Source organism: Anser brachyrhynchus (assembly GCF_964034855.1).
Source record: "Anser brachyrhynchus genome assembly, chromosome: 3".
NCBI lineage: Eukaryota > Metazoa > Chordata > Aves > Anseriformes > Anatidae > Anser > Anser brachyrhynchus.
In genome coordinates, this window is record NC_137696.1 from 55,433,296 (window position 1) to 55,452,609 (window position 19,314).

Consider the following 19,314-nt stretch of genomic DNA (forward strand, 5'->3'; position numbering starts at 1 on the left):
ATAATTGCTTCCAGCCTATGACATATCTCCCCAAGGAAGCAGTGCTCCTTTCTGGGCTACATGCAGAAAAAAGTAGCCAGTGATATTGAAGATACTGATCTTGAGGCCTTCTCCAGCCTTCTCCAGCCACTGATTCAAATGGACCCTGCTCAGCGTACAGGAGGTTGGAGCTGGGTCTCTTGCATGGCTTTTCTGTAGTCCACACCTGCACTTCATATGGAGCTTGAGACACACAGCAAGACCCGAGACTTCTTGTGGGCTGCACAAGAAAGGATCAGTGGAGGAGGATTGCTGAGGAGGACACAGGAGTTAAGTTCTTTGTGCACCTTTGAGTAATTAGCTGCCATTTTTGTGGTGATGCTGAGCTACTGCCTCAGTCCTCAAATATAAATTATTTTAAATTTTTGGTTGAGAGCCCAGGTCTGGAAACCATTTTAGTACATTTTGAATCAGAATAAGCAAGGATTTAGCTGTCAGCATAAGTTGTGTGGCAAAATATGAGGTGATGGGAAGGGAACTAGCAAGACTCACTGTGTGGCCAGGACTCCACATTAGTGCCCGAGCCACCTGTATACCCTTGTCTAATTTTAATACACTTGCATTCAGTTATTTTTACTCCAGCTGCCTGCACTGAGAAATGAATGGTTGTTTTAAAATATTTCTAAGCACATACTTTTTATTTATCCTTTTGACTTGTTTTGGCTGTCCATGCCTCTAGTCTGCTCACACAGGCATCTCTAAGCAGTGTCCAGGCAGTCACTTGGACCAAAAGTCTTTCAAAGTGGCTGTATTTTATTCCAATAAAAAGGGTTGGGTAACCCAGCATCTCCTCGTACATTGTCTCTGGCTTTCTATACATGAGCCTGTTCTGTTCTTCATCCTTTCTTGTGTGTACTGGGAACTTTAGCTGGGAATCATGTTTCTCAGCTACCTCTAGTAACTCATGTGTGCTCCCTTACCAGGACTTAGAAACCAACTGCTTTTTTGTCTTGCAAGTTATAAAATTTTCTCCAGGTATTCTTAAGTTACCCCTTCTCTTTAAACTGACTTGCTGAGTTGCCATTTCATCTTGAGCAAGCCGTGCTGACATGCCACGTTTTTCTGGGACGCATTTCACTTGACGACTCACAGTCCAAAAAGGCTTTTGGGCTCTTCAGCTCCTTCCGTTTCAAAGCCTCCCACAGACAAGCAGTGAGGGGAATCTTAGCATAAGTATGGCCAGAAGGTAGGACATTTTGTTTCACTGTTTTTATGGTGGTGGGAGGAGGCAACTGCACTGTGCAGCATGGCAAGAGTTGGAGCTTCCAGAAACAGAGAGTAAATGTTCAGCATGTTCAGTTGCAGTCATACACATGCAGATCTTTCACAGCTTCTCACTTGATCCAAGTGGAGCACCTCATCACAGGAGGAGATGCCTGGGAGTATTCCCTTTTCTCATTCTCAAGTCTCTACTCCATGCAGCCAATACGCTATCTTTAAGAAGGGTATTATGGAAGCTAAGGGGTAGCAGAATCACAGAGAGAAGTGTGAACAGAAGATGAAAAAACTTTTAATGTAAGGAAAACAATGACTTTTGTTCTGACCTCTGCAGGCTAAAATGTGTGAAATCAAATAAAAACAATCTCAACTTGGCACAGCTGTACAAAGAATTTCACTCTGTCTGGTTGAAATGCATCAAACGATCTGAAATAAGGATTTAGTGGGAAGTGCAAGGAGGACTGATAATAACCATTGTACCTTCTCCTACAAAAAATAATATATTTCTAGACTCCTGCACTTTAGGACGTGAGCCCAATCTGAGATGTCTACAATACAGAGTTTATTCTTTGGTCCTAAATTGCAACTCCTAGCCTGTAAGAGTTATCTTTAAATATTTGTTGTACAAATTACTGTATGTTGTAATTTTACCTTCTTATCGTACAGCTGATCAGTACAGAGACAATCACTGAATCTAAAAGGAAATGGTAGGCCAGCTTCTTTTGCAGTTTAGAGAATTGAATTGATGCAGTATGCAGTGGGTAAACTTTCCATATACTGTGGTAGTATTGCATGCACAATACAACAGCCCTTTTTTTGACCATTACAGACCTTGGAATACACTATACTCCAAGGCACTTACAAGAAAGTCTTTAAATATGCTGTGTCTGCACAGCCATCCTGCTAAGGTTTACCCAGAGGAGTAAGGCAGATTATGAAAGAGTTTTGAAACAGCAGAGGCCGTAAGCTCCTGCAAGTGGGAAATAATACGGAGATTAAAAGGAGAAGAAAAAAAAAAAAGATGGGAAAAAATCATACAGGACAGGTTAGGTAGCTTGTTTAAATGATTTATTTATCATTGTATGGTTGATCTCCCCAGTAATCTAGCAATAAACCTGTGAAGTACAGGCCCAGTTTTTGGTGCAGGGCTGCTCCGTGGCAGCATGCATGTGGCTGCATGGCCCCTGTCTCCCCATCAGGACATAGGGCACCGTGTCCACAGGGCTCCTGCATCCCATCCAGGTCATATCACAGAGCAGTCCACTTCCTTCGCAGCGCCGATGCAGATGTGGTAGCTCTGGTCTGGTTCCCTGGTGCCACAGTTGTCACGGGGAAGGCAGGCAGCACCCACTGCAGTCCAGCTTATACCCATCACTGTGCTCACTGCAGCCCTCCCCAGTGGCCATCTAGATTCTTCTGCAGTTGAGTCCTTCTCCCTTTTCTGAGGTCGCAGTGCCTTTTTGGGAAAGCATCCTGCATGCTCACAGGTATAATTGAAGGTTTTTAATGCCAAACCTCTCTCTCTCAGCAGTTGGTATGTTTGCTGGCTTTGCTGGGCTATTTACTAGGATTAAACCATTAATGATTTTGTGGACACACAGCACTGTGACAGGTAGCAGCCCTTACCCTGTTCTCTCCTGTATGTGATGTGAATTTCAAATAAGAAAATTCAACAAACTCAGTCAAGCTGTTCAGTCCTTGTCAGTGTATTGATTTAAGTGAATATTTAAAAATCCCAGAAGACAGTTAACTATTTCCAAGGGTCTCTTACAATTGATGTGAAAGAATTGGAAAGAAACACAGAATAAGGAAATTTGAAACTTAATAATCCAATAGTAATCTTTTCTAGACTTGCTGCAACATTGTTCATTGTTCATTAAATTTGAGCTATGTAGTTATAGCTAATATTGTGCTATGCAGCTTGAATTTGCATTTGCTTTAATAGACATGATGTAGTTCTATTCCAAGCATCTGAAAAAAACATAAAATTGGTGATAAATAAGTCAGAGATGTATCTTCCACACTTACTTTTTTTTCCTAGTGATTTAAATAAATACTAAAAATCATATTTATTTATAAATCAGATATGGCAAATGTGTATACCAAATTATATATCAAGCTATGTATCTGCTTATATGTATGTAATATAGCCAGTATGAAGATAGAGAATTTACCTTTTCCTTCTAATGACAAATAAGGAGGAGGCTGAGTAAGTCACTGTAAGTTTTCCTTGCAAGTTATCCCAGCTAAAGAACATCCCAACACATGTATAACCAATTACAAGTCACTCCTAAGACAAGCTGAGGAGAGGGGGCAGGACCAGATATCCAATACTATTGGGACAGTTGTCTTTAAGTACAAGCTTACATGCAATGCAGCACAAGAGTTCTGATGATCTAGGCTTATTCCTCTGGGTTTACTTCTGTGATCAAGCAAACGCTAGCCAAGACTATATTTAAGAGAAATATAAAAATGGTAAGGCTCTTTAGTGGCCTCCCGGTAAGGGCAGTGAGGATAGCCTCCCCGCTCTGCCCAACCTCAGACAAAACCCAAGATATACTATTCATTGTACGGGGCACAGAACCTGTACTCCAGGCTCGCATCCAGCCTTATGCTTCTTCGTCACCAGTCAGAACTATATTTCATTTGGGCAGTCCCCTCAGGTGAAAGAACTGTTGTGTAAGATTTTCTGTGATTTCCTCCTTTTCTCAGAAGTCCTTGTCCCAGGCAGCTTTGCCACTTTTTTTTCATGGATATTCACTACTCTGTTCTCCCAGGGGCTTTTGGCAGGAGATAGACCTGAGGAACGGTCTCTGAATACAACCTGGTTCTTACCAAAGGAGTTGTGGAGAATTTCACTTTACAGCTCGTCTCATTTTGCTGCACTCAAAATGCTGAATCATAAAACGTTGTTTTACTTATGGGCACTTCTGTAGCACCAGACAGCCTTGTATAATGAATTTTAGTACCCAAACACAATGATGCATAGGTGCACAATTATATCAGAGGGGAGCTTTACAGCTATGTACCACTTTCTCTGCTTCCTGGTGTAAAGGGAGCAAACACACTACTGCAGAAAGCCTGAGGGAGACTAGCATCTTTTTTGGCATAAAACACAGGAATAGGAACATCACTTGTAATTTAATTTCTTGCTTGACTGGATCACTTATTACATTTCCTTGTATTTTTGTGCTTGTATGTATTATTTATTGTATTTTTATTCTGAAATGCAGTCATAACAATCCAGTTTGGATGCTGTAAAAATGCACTAACTCAACAGTGAGTGATACAAACAATTGCCTTCACTTGTAGGTATAAGCAAATGCTGTTTATCTGTTTAGCACCATAATCTCACATCATTTTGGTTAGAATTCTCTCTGTGAGAATAATAAGGAAAGAATATTCTCCTGTTCAGAGCATCAGATAAATAAATTGGTGTTGAAGGTTGCATCCTGGTAAGTACATAAAACCCTAGATATTTCCTTGTGTTACATATATCAGACTCTAATTCCCATAAGCACATACTAAGGGGAAAAAAAAAAAAAGAAAAAAGATATTCAGTGGGGGGGAATAAAATATCATTTTTAAAAGCATAACAGATTTATTCATTTAATTCAGCATGTTAAAATGGAAACAGAACAAAGAACTAAAATGAAAAGTCTCCTAGAATCTACTTTAAGATTTTTAAGTCAAGATTGCATTTTACCTCCTTCATATCCTCAAAGGTGTGATGTTTCAGCCCTGTGCTTTAGTTATTCACCTTCCCTCAGCAGAAAGAAATGGAGCTGTGACTTTTCATGGACACATGATAATTCATGTACAAATACTTGCTAGAATAAACACGTAGGATATTCTGCAAGTGTTTATTCTGCGGGGATCTCTGAGCCACCTTGCAATTTCATACATCTTTGAGCTAATAAAGAGGTGAACAAAAATTCAGGTGCTGAAGGATGTAGTTGCTATCTCTGATACTCTCTGGATGAGCTATAAAACAGCACAAGCACTACACATAACTGTCTAGAGTTAATACAATTTTTGTTGTTGTTGTATTGTTTTTTCCCCTGAAGTTAAGATGTAGCCTGAAAAATATTCTTGATTCATTCCAACAATTTAGTGCAAAGTTGCTAGTGTGAAATGCAGAACTGCTGCTAATTTATTTAATCCTTTTTCGTGCTTGTGGACACATGAGCACATAGGAGCCCACAGAGGACCACATCTCATATGTCACCTCTTCCACCTCTTTACTGATGTAAAAAGGCACCTCATATTCTGTCCACCAAACTTATACATGCCTGCAATGAGCACCCCCCTTAGTGCAGAACTCCCTCATATAACTAAATGCTGCAAACCAAACTACAGCATGTTTTTACAGCATCTGACAGAGCACCAGATTTTTAGAAAGCCCTTGTAATGCATAGGTGAATCACAGTCCTGGAGAGAGAAGATGGTCCACCTCTGCTAAGGGACTGAAGAGTTCCCTAGTCAGGCACGTATGGTTTACCACACTGTTATACATGAAATCTGAGCAGGGTTTAATGCTGATAATAAAGAATTAATCTCAGTCCCATATCACTCTATATTTTATTAAAGAAATATCTTTGAAGCCCTTGGTGGAAGAAACCAGCACATACATTTTGTTGGCTGCGATAAAGAGGTCCGTACTTTGATTTGTCAGTTGATCAGTAATTTATTTGGGAGCAAATTTGTCGGGATGATGCCCGCTGTTACCAAGACTCAAAAACCTGTCTATCCTGACTTAGGTCATCAGTGTAAATTTAGGATGTTTTCCAAGGCTCTTCCCTATCTCAGGGAAGGTTTTGAAAAAAATTCTCACCAGGAGTAGCTCAGCCTCTTTCCCCCATGGTACTCTCAGAGCTACAAGTATTTATGGCAATGGGAGTATTACTAAACTTTGGAAACAAATGCCAAGTAGTCTCAGCTTACGTATGTCCCAGCAGTACAAACCACTGCCAATTGCACCAGCTTTTGTGAGACCACAATCTCCAAATGTTTGTGCCTTATCATTATCAGCTGAATTCCAGCTATTGCAGGGAGAGGCCACGGCACATTATCCAGGTACCTGCAGAAGCTCATTTTTTCCTAAAATACTTCAAAACGCAGACACATTTATTTACAGATATTTGTACTACCTCCCGTGACATTTTATGCCACCCTAAAGTTTTACATTCTTCATCTTACTTTCATTGAACACAGAAGAAGATGCAGAGATTTGTTCTGGTTATGATGTGTGGCAAAGCAGAGGCTAACTCCGGGTGCACTATTCAGCCTAAAATCTGGATGCAGTCTTTGCTAAAGTGCCTGTCCCACTGCTGTTTGTGATGGGGAAGCTTTCTTGGCTGTTGATTTCTCTATTTATTTATTTATTTATTTATTCTGGTGATTTAAGAGTTTGTAAACAGAATAGTGAGGAATTATAAAACCTCCATCTTCACTTCCTGCTTGACTTTGATACTTTTTCTAGACAATAAGGTTTGTTTTACACCCATCTGATACAGTTTTCCATCAGCCCCAAGTGCACAGAGTACCATTCACATCCAGAGCAGAGATCTGACCATGTTCTTCTGTATTCTCCTGGTTATTAGATTTGCATCCTGAAGACTCTGAACGGGCAAAATTAGTACTACCAGATATTTCCTTGGTGTTTCCAGACCCAAGTCTGGAAGTCTGCAGAAAAGACTTTATGACAGAGTTAATGTCTACACAGAAGGTCATCCACTGACAAAGCAACATGGGTTATGTTCTCTTAGAGACCCTATGGACTCTAAGAAACCACTTTAAGTATAGGCTGAAATGGAAAGCAAAGTATATTGCATCAATAGAACATCTGCCTCCACATTAGAGTTGTTAAGGAGTATTTAATTTTGAAATAACATGTCAGCTAATTCTTCAAAGCATATATGTGCTCTGGCATTCAGCCTCCCACACCTGACAAGCATAGGTTAAAAGGCATTATCACTGTAAACAGCGAACAATTGTGCAGGCTAGAAGTAATCACACAATTTGTCACTTAAAAGCCCACTTGAGAATGAAAAGCTCCAGGATCCTTATTACTGCATTACAAACAATTTACCATTTCTAGCTTACTGCTTCAGTTATCTCTTCTTAAGTCGTTTCCCCTTCTCTGTTGTGTGGTTCTTCTTTTGTGGTGTGCAGGATGTGTTTTTCTTCCACCTTGCAAAATTAACTATACAGAGGAAAAAAATGTGAGTCAAGTGAGTCATTGCCGAGAAGTTTGTCCTTGAGCCTGATCTCCTCAGGGTTAGATAAGCATTAATGTCAGCAACGGAGAGGCTGTCCCTGCTGCCCCTGGTTTGGGTAACGGGTGAGAGTTGTCTCTTTCAGCAGCAAACCAGTAGATTAGCTCAGCTCTGTTGCAGCACCACAGCTGGAGAAGTCAACATTGATCTCACCCTCCAGCAAGACAAGTGCCCCAGCTCTGATTCTGGCAGCCCTTCACTCGCCAGTAGTTTGTTGGTATTTGCAGTTTCACTCCAGTCAGTCTCAGGTATCCCCAGAGAATCACAGACTCAGTGTAAATGACCATCCAGGAGCCACCTTCCATCCAGAACACCCTCCTCCTTTCAACCCAGAGCTGTCTGCAAACTGTTAATCTTTCCTTATCCTTGGGGTGTGTTAAAGGCAGGAATTTCTGCTCTTGTCACTTTCTTACTTCAAGCTCAGGACATTAGTCTTCCACTCTACTTCCATAGAAAACGTTCTTCTTTTTGGGTTCTCTTATGTCCATTTCTTTTCATGGCATAAAACAGATCCTTTCAGATTGTTTGGTCCACCCATTTTGAGCTGACTTACAAGCCTTACATTCCCAGATAAAGGACTGCCTGGAAACTGGAACTTACTCCACATTACCCCTTTTCTACATTGCAAAGTCCCCAAAACAGCCATCCAACAAGAAACACAGCAGCAAAATACCCCAAAAGCACCCACCACCACCACCAAAAACCTGATACAGATCCCAAAGTCTGCATAAGCTCCCATGAAGGGATTAGACACCTTGAGCAGACCTGGGAGTGATGAGGGGCTATGCTTGAAAGCATGCACAGCAGCACAGCTGACTGCAGGAGCAGTCTAGTGAGCAGACGAGGCATGTGGGAGCTGCCACCAGCTTTTGTGCCCCAGTGGCAGGTTAATGCCGTGGGTGTGCAGGGACAGGCCAGCAGTTTCCCAAGGGTCCTTGGAGCTCATGTGTGCACGGCAGGGGCTTGCCTCTGTGCCCTGGGACCTTGGGACCTTGTGGGGGGGAAGTGTAGGCTCAGGCAGGTGCAACGTGTGGCCCCAGGGATATCTGTAGTCCTCAGGAAGTGGGGTCTTTCTTTTACTTTCTCATACTCTCTGAAACGTCCATTCTACACATTGCTCAGTCTTTAGTTTTATATCTTACCTCAGAAATCTCTCCTGCTGCCATCCTGGACAGCCGGGAGATTTGTCTGCAGCTGCTTTGGACTATCATAGCCTGTGAATCCACAAATGCTTTAAGCTGCTTTAAGCCAGAAATGACAGCCAAAGCCTTCCTTACCCTGTGCTGCCCCTTCACTTACACAGGGACAAGTGCCTGGATGTGTTAACTGGAGCAGGGAACTCATCTTCCCCCCATCCCCCCCTTCCTTTTTTTGTCTTAGTTGCAACCCACATTAGTCGTCCCCATCATTCCCTGCCAGTTCATTGAGCAATCACACCCAGAGCCATGCTGGCACGGAGGGCTGGATGCTCCCCTGGGCACACAGCTGGCTCGTGCTGGCCTGGGGTGACGTGAGGTGCAGCCTTAGCTTTGTGCTGAGTCTTTCTGAGCATCTTACTAGGACCTTGTTCAGCCCAGTGATCCCTCTGTCCTCTTCAGCAGATGCCCACACTTCAACAGAGAAAATGCATTGCAAAAATCTGTCCTGCTCCTCTGTCCTCCATGGGTAGTAACTACCTGTGTGCCTCACCCTGCCTGGCAAGGGCAAATGACAACATAGCTTCCCTCCTACTTACAGCTCTCTCTGCTCTGCAGCTGTGAATGATTTCTTTCTTTCCAAAAACTGCCACTGTCCAATTGATTAGCATAATTAAGTTAAAACTCAGAGCAATTATTTCTAACCTTCACTCGGTTAGAAGGCAGGGCTTTTGTTTTAAAAAGGAATTTATACTGAAAACCAGTCTATCTTCCCAACTTAATCTATTGCTTTAAATATTGCAGAAATCTTCTATCAGATTCTGGTTCCTGCAAAAGGTATTGAAATTCAACTCCTCTTTTTAAAGGAGAAGGACCTGGGCTTGCTTCTTTTGTAATGGATAGCTTTTGATCCAGCCATGACAACTATACATAAAACCTGAACTTTAAAGGACACAAACATCAGAAGCTGATGCTTCTGCTTCGGAAGATGTTAGATTTAGAGAGGCAAGAGAATTGGGGGTGGGAGTTCTCTTGAGCACTTTACTGATCTGATTCTACATCCAAAGTATGTGTACCTCCCCAGCCACCTTGTAGGCTGCTAGGGGGTCAAGGATGTAGACAGCAGGCTGGAAAGTTTGTGTTGTTGCAGAGCTGCCCCTTTGGGGTGAGGAGGGCAGTCAGTCTGAATGCTGGAGCAGGCGATAGTCTAGGCTGTGATGGCAGTCTGTCACAGGGCAGGTGGCACAAGCCTTCTCCCTTCCTCTATTGAAGCTAAGGGTTGTATATAAATTAATAAAAAAAATAAAAACTAGGAAATGATTCAGGGCTATCATGCCACTGTAAGTATCAGCATGATGCCATCATCACTTCTCTTGAATTCTCTCCACTTACTATCTTCCGAATGTAATCAATGCTCAGATGTTTCAAATTAGGTTGTGTAAAACCTGGGGCTGTGCTTTCCCGTATGTTTTTGACCATGGGAAGTGCAAAAGCCTTTCTTACAGCTTAGACAACATCTAGTGTGGAAGATCTTTGACTGGCTTCAGATGATGGGTAATACAGAATCCTGCATTTATATTATCTTGGATGCCAGACAGATTCATTCAGTCTGTATCTGTGTGGAGAGTCTGGATGGACAGAGAGAGTAATTCCAGGGCAGAAGGTGAATGTTTCATAGTTATTCAGACAGAAAACACTATAGATAGCAATTTTACACTTTCCTACGATCCTGACACAGCTGTTTGCCTCATGGGATGATTCATTTACACTTAAGAGAAAAAACAGTGGCAAGAGTGACTTTTCCCTCAGACCCTTTACTTCCCTCACTACAGCCCTGCTCCCTAGCCTGAGTTCTGACCAACTGTCTAGAAACATGTTGCTGCTTCAAAGAACATAAAGTAAAGTAATTAATCCTCTTCCTTTGGGAACCCTCTGCACTGTCACCCTGCCTCCTCTGGCAGGCTCCCTGTTACTGCACCCAGGATTTCATCAGGAAGCTGTTCACATATTTTGTTACACTATGGCAAATCCTCATTCAAACACACAGAAGATCCATCCTGCCTCTGGGCTCATGAAACAAACAAGTGTCATTGACTCAACAGGAATTACCTTTATTGTTTAGAAGACAGCCCCCCAAAATGGCCCTTTAAACATAATTTTTTAAAGGAAAGCAGGCTACCTAATTTCTGGTAACCAGAGGAATGTGTGTGAAATGTCATCACTGCCTGCAAAGCCAGGAGGAAGAAGGGAGGAGATACATCCTAATTAGAAATAGAATGAAAAAAAAGTAAAGAGAGTATTGCCATAAACTACTAGTAAGAGCAAGCAAGCCTATGAGGATACTTCAAATTGAATATTGCAAGAGCATTTATTATTACTTATGCAGCTGACAATGGTTAATTACGGCAGAATAGTTCACCGAAGTATAATTAGCACACGCACTACATTTCCCACAACACTATAAATCTAAATTTCACTCTAAATCCAAATGCAAATTCTACTGAAGCGTGAACCTTGAGATTCTGATTTCTGTAGTGCATATCCTGGGTATTGCCACGTGGGGATCCCCCTGACTTTGACCGAAAGGCAAACCACTGCTTTGATGGAGTATGGCAGCACTTCAAACAGCAGTGTCCCACCGAATGCAAACCTGACAAGGCATTTAGGAGGTTGCATACTGCTACATATGTAATCTGTGTTTGATTTTGGCCGAGGAGTGCATCTGCAGCCACAGTAAGAAAATAATTCACTGTGTTTTGAATGGTAGGAAGCATTATGGAGTAAGGAAGCAGGATTCTTTCTTCCTTTCACATAACAGGATTTCAAAACAAGACCTACAGATGCCCAGAGCTTGGAGAGCAGAATGCTCTGGGCTCACTCTGGGGAGGTATAAAGAGAAGTACAGGGTGGGAAACAAGGAATGCCGCTCAAGAAGCCAGAAGTGGCAGCATATGGCACTAGCTGAGGGACAGTAACTAGTAAAGCATGTTGCCTCACCAAGACCCAGGTTCAGAGAAGTGCTCTGAAACAGAAGTTTTTCACCTTTTCCAAGGTCCTTGAGCAAGGTTTTCTGTGGCTGTGTGCCCTCTGTTGTGCATACAGCATGTGTGTATGTATGAAATATGTTCAGAATGGTATTTTTCTCTTGGATAATCAATCACATATTGCTACATGTTTTGTAAAATTAGCTCCTGTGACTGAATAAACTACTAATTTCTGACTTTTCACAAACCAACCACAGAAAGTAGAAAGCTCTTGTTCTGTCAGTAGATGAAGAAAAGCAAAGGTCTGTAGTAATGTTGGATGTTCTGTTTAATCAGAAGCTTAATAATATCTGTAACTTCAATAGGATGTAGGAGAAAGCACAGTAGCTAAGTTCCTAATTATGATCGCCTTTAAATTGTCAAATCTCAGAGATGTCATTACTCCTGGTAAGGAATTTAATTATTCTAGAAGCTTCAAAGTGAGTAGGTTTACAAAATTGCTCAGCAGTGTGTCTTATTTGTGTTTTATTCATAATAGTTCAGAAGCCATCTCAAGGCATCTACCTCTCCAAAATGGGTATGCATGTATTCTGTGTACATCACGCTGTGCTCCTGTGCTTTAGTATGTGGTGAGAAGAATGGCTTTTTTGGCTCATTGGCAGCTGTACCGAGTATGTAGTACGTGCACATACCATCCATGAATCTGTTGTTTTGAGGTAAACAGAAGTCTGGCAAGCATGCACGATGGTTATTTGTTTGATGGGGAGAAATGCTGAGTTTTATTTGCATTTTATTTGCAATACAATGACAACTTTTTTTTTGCAGAAATTCATTGATACATTTCATGTGCAAAAATATCCGACATTTTTGTCAAAGCACGCGCGTGTTTATATATTTTTATTGATACTGGGGAAGATAAACAAGGGCTTGCATCCGCTTTATAGGCCAAGGGAGAGGAGAAAATATAGTGAAAATTGTCTTATGTTAACGTCCAAAACTGCAATCTGCAATCCTTTTTGGAATTATCATTGGAGATAGAGTGGCTGGGAGACTTCATTTCATGTCTACCTCAAAAAGGCCAATGTGTCAATGGGAAAAAAGAAGCACATACAATGAAATCACATATAGTGACTATTCAGCTAGAGCTAAAACAAACAAACAAACAAACAAACAAACCAAACAAACAAAACCCAAACACTTAGAAAACCATATTGTGGGAATAAGAGACACAGAGAAAAATCAGGAGCTGTATGTGTTAAGAACTACACCAACAAAAATTTTGTTGATGCTTTTGTAGATAAGATGAGAAATGCAAATGCTCCTTTTTCATCATTTAACCCCGTGTTGAGAATACCAGGGGAGAGTTCCCGCTGACAGCTAAGTGCACAACAGCCCTTGCCATCTGGTCTGTAAAGTTCATCAGGGCTCAGCAGACAAAATGGGGTCAAACACCATGAGAACCCATTTTACACAATACCATGCTGGAGCCAAGGAGAAACCTGTATGGAGGTCGAGATGACTGGCCCAAGGAAGAAGAAAAAATACGGGAAGGACCACCGTGAGCCTTAGACGTAGGTCAGGGACAGGCACCCTATTGAGTGGTATAACCACCATGTGTGCACATGTGTATAACCACTCACTGGGTATCTTTTTCTTTTCAATCTTCAGGAAGAGGCAGCCAGAGTTCTCGCCCACCAGCCAGTGTCCGTCGGCACATGTGCAGCTTTGAAAAATCCCACACTGCAGTGAATGTGTAAGAGAAGCTGCATGACAAAGAGTGGTTTTACCCCTTGCTTTCTCTTTCTCATTGGTTTATCATGTCTAATGATGGGACAAATGTGGTGCATGCCATTAAAGATGGGAAAGTTGCTTATGTCCCCTGTTTCACACAATGCCTTAATCTGATTGTCCAGATGTGATGAAGAGAACACTCAACAATTTTTTGCAGCTTTTACTTAAAAAAAAAAGCCTTCACTTTTATTTGTAAATGCTTGCAACTTTGCAAATACATCCTTTTTTGTACTAATTGTATCTTCTTTTTTCCATTTAGCCAACTTTTTTTTTCTTTACAGTTTTGCATGGAGATGACATTATTCTGCGTGCTTTAAACAAAAATGCAGTGGCTGTCTCATGGCAAGATGCCTTTGCTGTGCACAGCTCTCACTAACTGTGCTTGTTAGTGAACTGCTGCTCCAGAGCCAGCAGAGGGAACACAGAAAACGCTGGTTTGGTGGCATTCACAGAGCAGGGAAATGATGTGCAGTAAATAAAAACTGCAGAATCTGACACAGGAACAAAGAGTTGCCCTAGCATATCTCTAAAGAATAGCAGAGAAAATTTTACTGTTACAGTTTTTGAAAGACGTTCAGCTTCTGAATGTTCTCCCTTCAGTGAACAGGAGCAAAGTTCAACTGTTCAAAAATAAAAGTGCAAATACTGCCTTCTCTTAAGCATACACAAACTCAGTGGAGAAAACATGCTAGCTCTTGCAGAAACGGAAAGGCCTCGCCTCCTATTTTCCAGGACAGATTTATGATCTTTTCCATCTGATAAACTACAGATGTGAAGCAGTCCTGCTCCCTGCCTCAGGGAAGGTTGTGCAGTGACGAGGTGGAAATCTGCCTCTGAGGCACTTACCCAACATTTTGAGCAGCACAGTCCCTGTGCAGCCCAAGCTGCCGTTCAGCTCCTATGATCAGCCACAAAACATTCCAGCCCTTTCACAGGCTGTGCAACTTGTGGGCAGGTAGCAGTGATGTTAATTCCACCAAATCTGCCCCTCTGACTCGCACGCAGATCAGAAGAAATACAGGTAGTCTACATCATAGACTTGGTGCAGCAGTGATGGTTATGCAGGGCCTGGGCAGCAACAAGATTTGCCTCCCTGAAACAAAAATTTTGCAAAGCCAGTGTAAGGAAAAGTACACACATTTTGTTATTAACTTCTGTCTAACAATATGTCCTTCTTTTCTGGTGTGAAGCTAATGCTGCAGATTTGCAGGGCACAGATTGCCAACTGTCTGTCTGGAGACAGAAATGGGTGATGGAATGGGAATCTGACCATTAGGAAGCAAAGAAAGGCGAATGCAACAACAGATTATATTCAAAAAGCATGGATACAAAGAATAAAATTCCTGAGCATGGGGAAGGCTGAAGCTCTTGCTCTTTGCATGACGGTTCTTGGGATTTCTTTTTTTTTTTTTTTTTTAATTTGGAAAAAAAAATAATCCTCATCCACATGACCTCCTGAGAAACACCTCTGGTGAGACGCCAAGCAGTCCATGGGACTTCAAACACTTGTGGCAGCTGCACAGATAAGAAAGGCTTTAAAAAGCAGATGAGCTTTTCAGACCTCCTGAGCAAGAAGCTTGCTGTTTCGGTTTCTTCCCCCTCCCCTGCCCTTCAGGCTTCCCTCTCCCTCCAGTGGGATTGGTGCTTTTCAGAGGCCCAGTAGTGCTGTGCTGCGGCCAGGGGAAGGGGCATCCTCCACCGGTGACCCGTGCCCTGGCACCAGGCTGAGCTGCACAAAGTCAGGCGTCCACCATCTCACCGGACGCCCATCACCAGCTCCTGGCCTCATGCCCAGGCCTCAGCCAGCAGAACCGCAGCAGTCAGCCAGTCTGGATTTCTCCGGGGAAGCCTCACTTTGCTGCCCTGACATGCTAGAAATCACCAAGGCTGTTACGGTTTCCCTCACCTTCCAGTTACAGGCAGATAGATGGAGGGGCCCCAAACTCTTTTGTGTTTGATGCACGCAATACTTAGCATCAGTTATTGTACTAACATTGATCTCCATTCTCCGTGTGATCCTGGAGATGGCCAGAAATGCAGAGCCATGAAAATATAGAGTAATAAAAACTGCTCATCATCTTAATAAACTCAGAAACATCAGCTTCGAGCTTCGAGGCTCTTTTCTCCCGAAGCTGCACGTTCATTGCCATGGAAATGTCTAGATACACCCAAAAAACCCACAGCCCTTGCTCGCTGGTTTATCTCCTGCAGCATATTAGAGCTAGATCTATTACAAACGGGGTGCCTCATGACTAAGCTTCCTGTGGCAACTGGGTTAAGGCTGCATTCAAAACGCTGGCCCTCCCACCGGCAGCATGTTAAAACAAGTCTGGTGGTCCTTTGAGCACTGTTTAAACTGCTGGGAGTTTATTTTATTCACAAGTATACCAGAGAATCTGCCAAATTATGGTGGAGAAAGACCTCATTTACTGCTATAAAACTGCTGCACACTTTTTGGCAACAACTGCCCAGAGCAATCATTAGGAATTTAGTCCTGTCATGATACAGCTATTGACTAGGAAATATTCCGGATTTTCAGAATAATTTTCCCTTTTGTAACTTCATCTAGGGCTCTCAGCTGTGCATCTACATGCTATGTGGAATATCTTCCATCCTCGGTGTTAATGCCTTTCAGATGTTTAAAATCTGTTACTGAGCTCTTTCATCAAACTGAACATATTCAGTTATTTCAGCTTTCTCTCATGAACTTTTTTGTCTGTTCCTGATGGGGCTTTTTCTTGCTGCTCTCTACACGACGTCCCATTTGCCAATATCTTTCTGGATAAAAACATGGTGCCCACAGAACCACAGAGGGATTAAAGAAAGTAAGGAAAAATCTAACATAATTAATATTAATCTGCATTTATAAAGGTCTTACCTATAAATTCCTAAAGGAATCTCTGTACCATGGTATGGTGCTTTTGAGTGGGGAACACAAAATTTGTCGGCTATTTTGTGGCTTGTTTATGTGCAAACCTTGTTGATTTCTTATTCAACAGCAGCTCTAGATTTTTTTTTCTGCAATACTTCTTTTAAGATAATGTATTTGAAGGTTGTTGATCTTTATAGCTTTATAGTTCTACAGGCTATTTTGTCTTAGTTGCTCCTGCCTACACTTTTCCTAAATTAATTTCATTCTATCATTTTCTTCCCGTGTTCCACAGCTTTCCAGGTTCCTTTGCTCAACACATTGTAATTTTCAGTTTTCAGGTCACATTAGCTGTGTTCCTTTTCAAGCCTGTCTGAAAAAAAATGTTTCAGTTCAGTTATTGTCAATGACTGCACCGCTGTATTCAAATGTGCAGCATGAGGCACATCTTCAGGTAATACAAATGTGCTTCTCCAATGATAGAGGTTCCACAGAGAATCTGTGATGATTTACACCATGCATTTCTTGTGCACTAACTAACCTTGAAAACCTTTAAAAAAATACAACGGTCATCCTGTAGGATGTACTCATTCTGAATATTGGCTGTTTTTAAATTATCAGTAACAACAAAATAAACAGATTTCATTATTATTTTTTTTCAATAATAAGAATACTTTTTTAATTTCACTTTGATTTGCAGGTTTTTGATCTTCATTTCTTGAACACTGGAAGAATTTGCCTGCTATTTGGGACAAACTGTTCATTAACCTGAACTTTGTATTATCTGTTAGAATAAGTTGTTTTCTCCAAGCAACACATATTTATTTAGTAGCTACTTGTTATTCTTTTCAAAATACTTAATGAACAGTTTGCAAGCTGCAACCTGCTTTGCAACTTGGGGACATTTTCATAATGTCAAAGCTATCAGATTAGAAGTGCTTTGCAAGTTCTGCAAATATATTTCTCCAAATTATTTGCAGTAACTTATTTTTAATCATTTCTGTGTAACAAAACATACTGGCGAACCAAAAGTTTTGTCACTAATAATTAGATAGATGACTGAAGTGTGACATAGCTTCTGCATTTCAGATGAGACTAAAAATTAATACTAGCAATTATAATTACCTTTGCTGGTATTATCAGTGAATTATTCTCTGAAATTATTCTCTGAAATATTATTATTAAAGTAACATTTACCTCTCACAGCAGAGTAACAAGGAACAACTAGGTTAGATTTACTTGACACAAGCCTGTGGCAAGGCAGGGGATTAGAAAGGTGGCTCTGGGTTTGTGCTCACCCATTGCAACCCCAGGTCTCATCAGGCTCTGCCCCTGTGGTACAGTGGGACAGCATTATGTTTTCCTGCAGTTTGTGTATACCTGCTTTTTGTGTAGCTACTTCCATGGTACATTTAAAATAGCTCTCTAATTTACATGGAACGTTGTGTCCCATGTGCAAGGCAAGCAATTTGTTTTGTCCTAAAGAAAGGGAGTGGAACAACACAGAAAAGTTAGTTCAGTAATTTGAATTTCCAGAAACACCAGTGGGAGGTTAAACTTTGCTCTAATTATACAGCACCACAGAAAGAGTTGGAGTCACGCTGTGAGAACTGTTGTAAGATCCTCTTATCACTGAAGTAGAGATTGCATTGTAGATGGACTAATGCTGAAGTTGTTTTGTGATTATTTTTTTTTCTTTTAGGTGATAAAAAGTGATATTTATCAGCAAAAGTCGTGAGCATACACCGGATTGGGAATGTGGTGGGAGGGTGATGGGTCCCTCACTCTTGGGTGAGCCACAGAGAGGTTAAACCTGGGTTAGTAAAAAAGATGAGCCCTTGGAAGCAATGCTTTAAAAATCAGTCTTGCAGGAACATGTTAACCAACATGACCTCCTCTGCTAATGAGTGGCGGGGCTGACTGCTCCCACTAGCTGAAAGGCCCTGAGGAGAGGGTCCTCCTTAGCACAGGGAGATATCCCTAACCTGGATGAAAGACAGTTCGCTCCCTTAGTCAAATTTCATGCCACAGCGGCCTTACTGCAGTGGATACTACGATGGAGGAGACCTTGGAGACAGAAGCGAAGTGCTGCAGTGTGCTGCAGTGCAGGCACTAGCCTTAAATCTTAAACTATTTAGCTTGGGTCCTGGGAGCGGCGAGGCTGCAGCGGGACAGAGCTCTGCTCGGGCTCTTTATTGCTGCTTTCATGTCTGCAGAGTTGAAGAAAGCTTGTTGATGGCTAGCTGCCTTTCTGCAGGCAGTGTAGAAATTCCCCTGCCCAGGAGGGTAATCTGTGAAGGGGAGAGCATCATTTGTTGACTGGGCAGCACTTGACACTGGCCTCATCTGGTTGCTGATCAGATAGTTCAAGGTTTGGTTTGGACCTAATTTTTGTTTACAAAATTGACAGCCTCTTGCATTTATTGTTCATTCCTAAAATTTTAGTTTCACACTAGGTTATCCCAATGCCTCCTACCAGCTGTGGCATTTCAAACAGTTACTATAGTGATTATGAGGAGGTAGGTTTGACCAAAGCATCAGTCTGATAATGAAAGAAAGGGAACTTCTTTCTTCTGTAATCTTTTCTGCTGATTGATTGCCACTGCTGCTTTAAAAAAGCAATCCTATATATCTGCCCTCTAAAGGTAACCAACCGAAGCTCTGGTATCTCAAAAAGAAACAAGGAATGAAGTCTAGCATTTCCTGAAATGTCCCTTCTTTTTCATCCTCAAGCACTTTGCCTGACTGCATCCCCAGCTGTTTCACTCTGGCAGTGACAAGCACTACATCAGATGAGGAGCCATTTCTCAATATGTGGGTTCCTAAAGCAAACCTCATTGAAGAAACCTGTGAATATCGCTCTATTTAACTCTTCCTTATGGTGTCATTTAAGGATTTTTATGCACAAAAAATCAAGGCAAAAAAGACAAAGGTTCAGGCACACAGGATGGAAAATTCACCAAATTCTTTATGCTCTGGGTCTCAGGCTGTAACTTCAC

At 41.7% G+C, this 19,314-nt stretch overlaps 1 protein-coding gene across 6 annotated transcripts in view; it reads left to right on the forward strand.

Moving 5' to 3' along the window:
- The window catches only part of GRM1 (glutamate metabotropic receptor 1), a 186,549-nt gene that overhangs the window by 159,247 nt on the left and 7,988 nt on the right, over positions 1–19,314 (forward strand). For 2 of the 6 annotated variants that reach the window (XM_080587289.1, XM_080587288.1), the window contains exons 8-9: positions 12,194–12,232; positions 13,324–13,408. The exons of 2 other annotated variants lie outside the window; for them this stretch is intronic. In XM_080587289.1, the coding sequence (XP_080443415.1) occupies positions 12,194–12,232; positions 13,324–13,384 (100 nt within the window). In that variant the 3' untranslated portion in view covers positions 13,385–13,408. The remainder of the gene's footprint in view (positions 1–12,193; positions 12,233–13,323; positions 13,409–19,314) is intronic. 2 more of the 6 variants (XM_080587290.1, XM_080587291.1) reach the window with 1 other exon arrangement.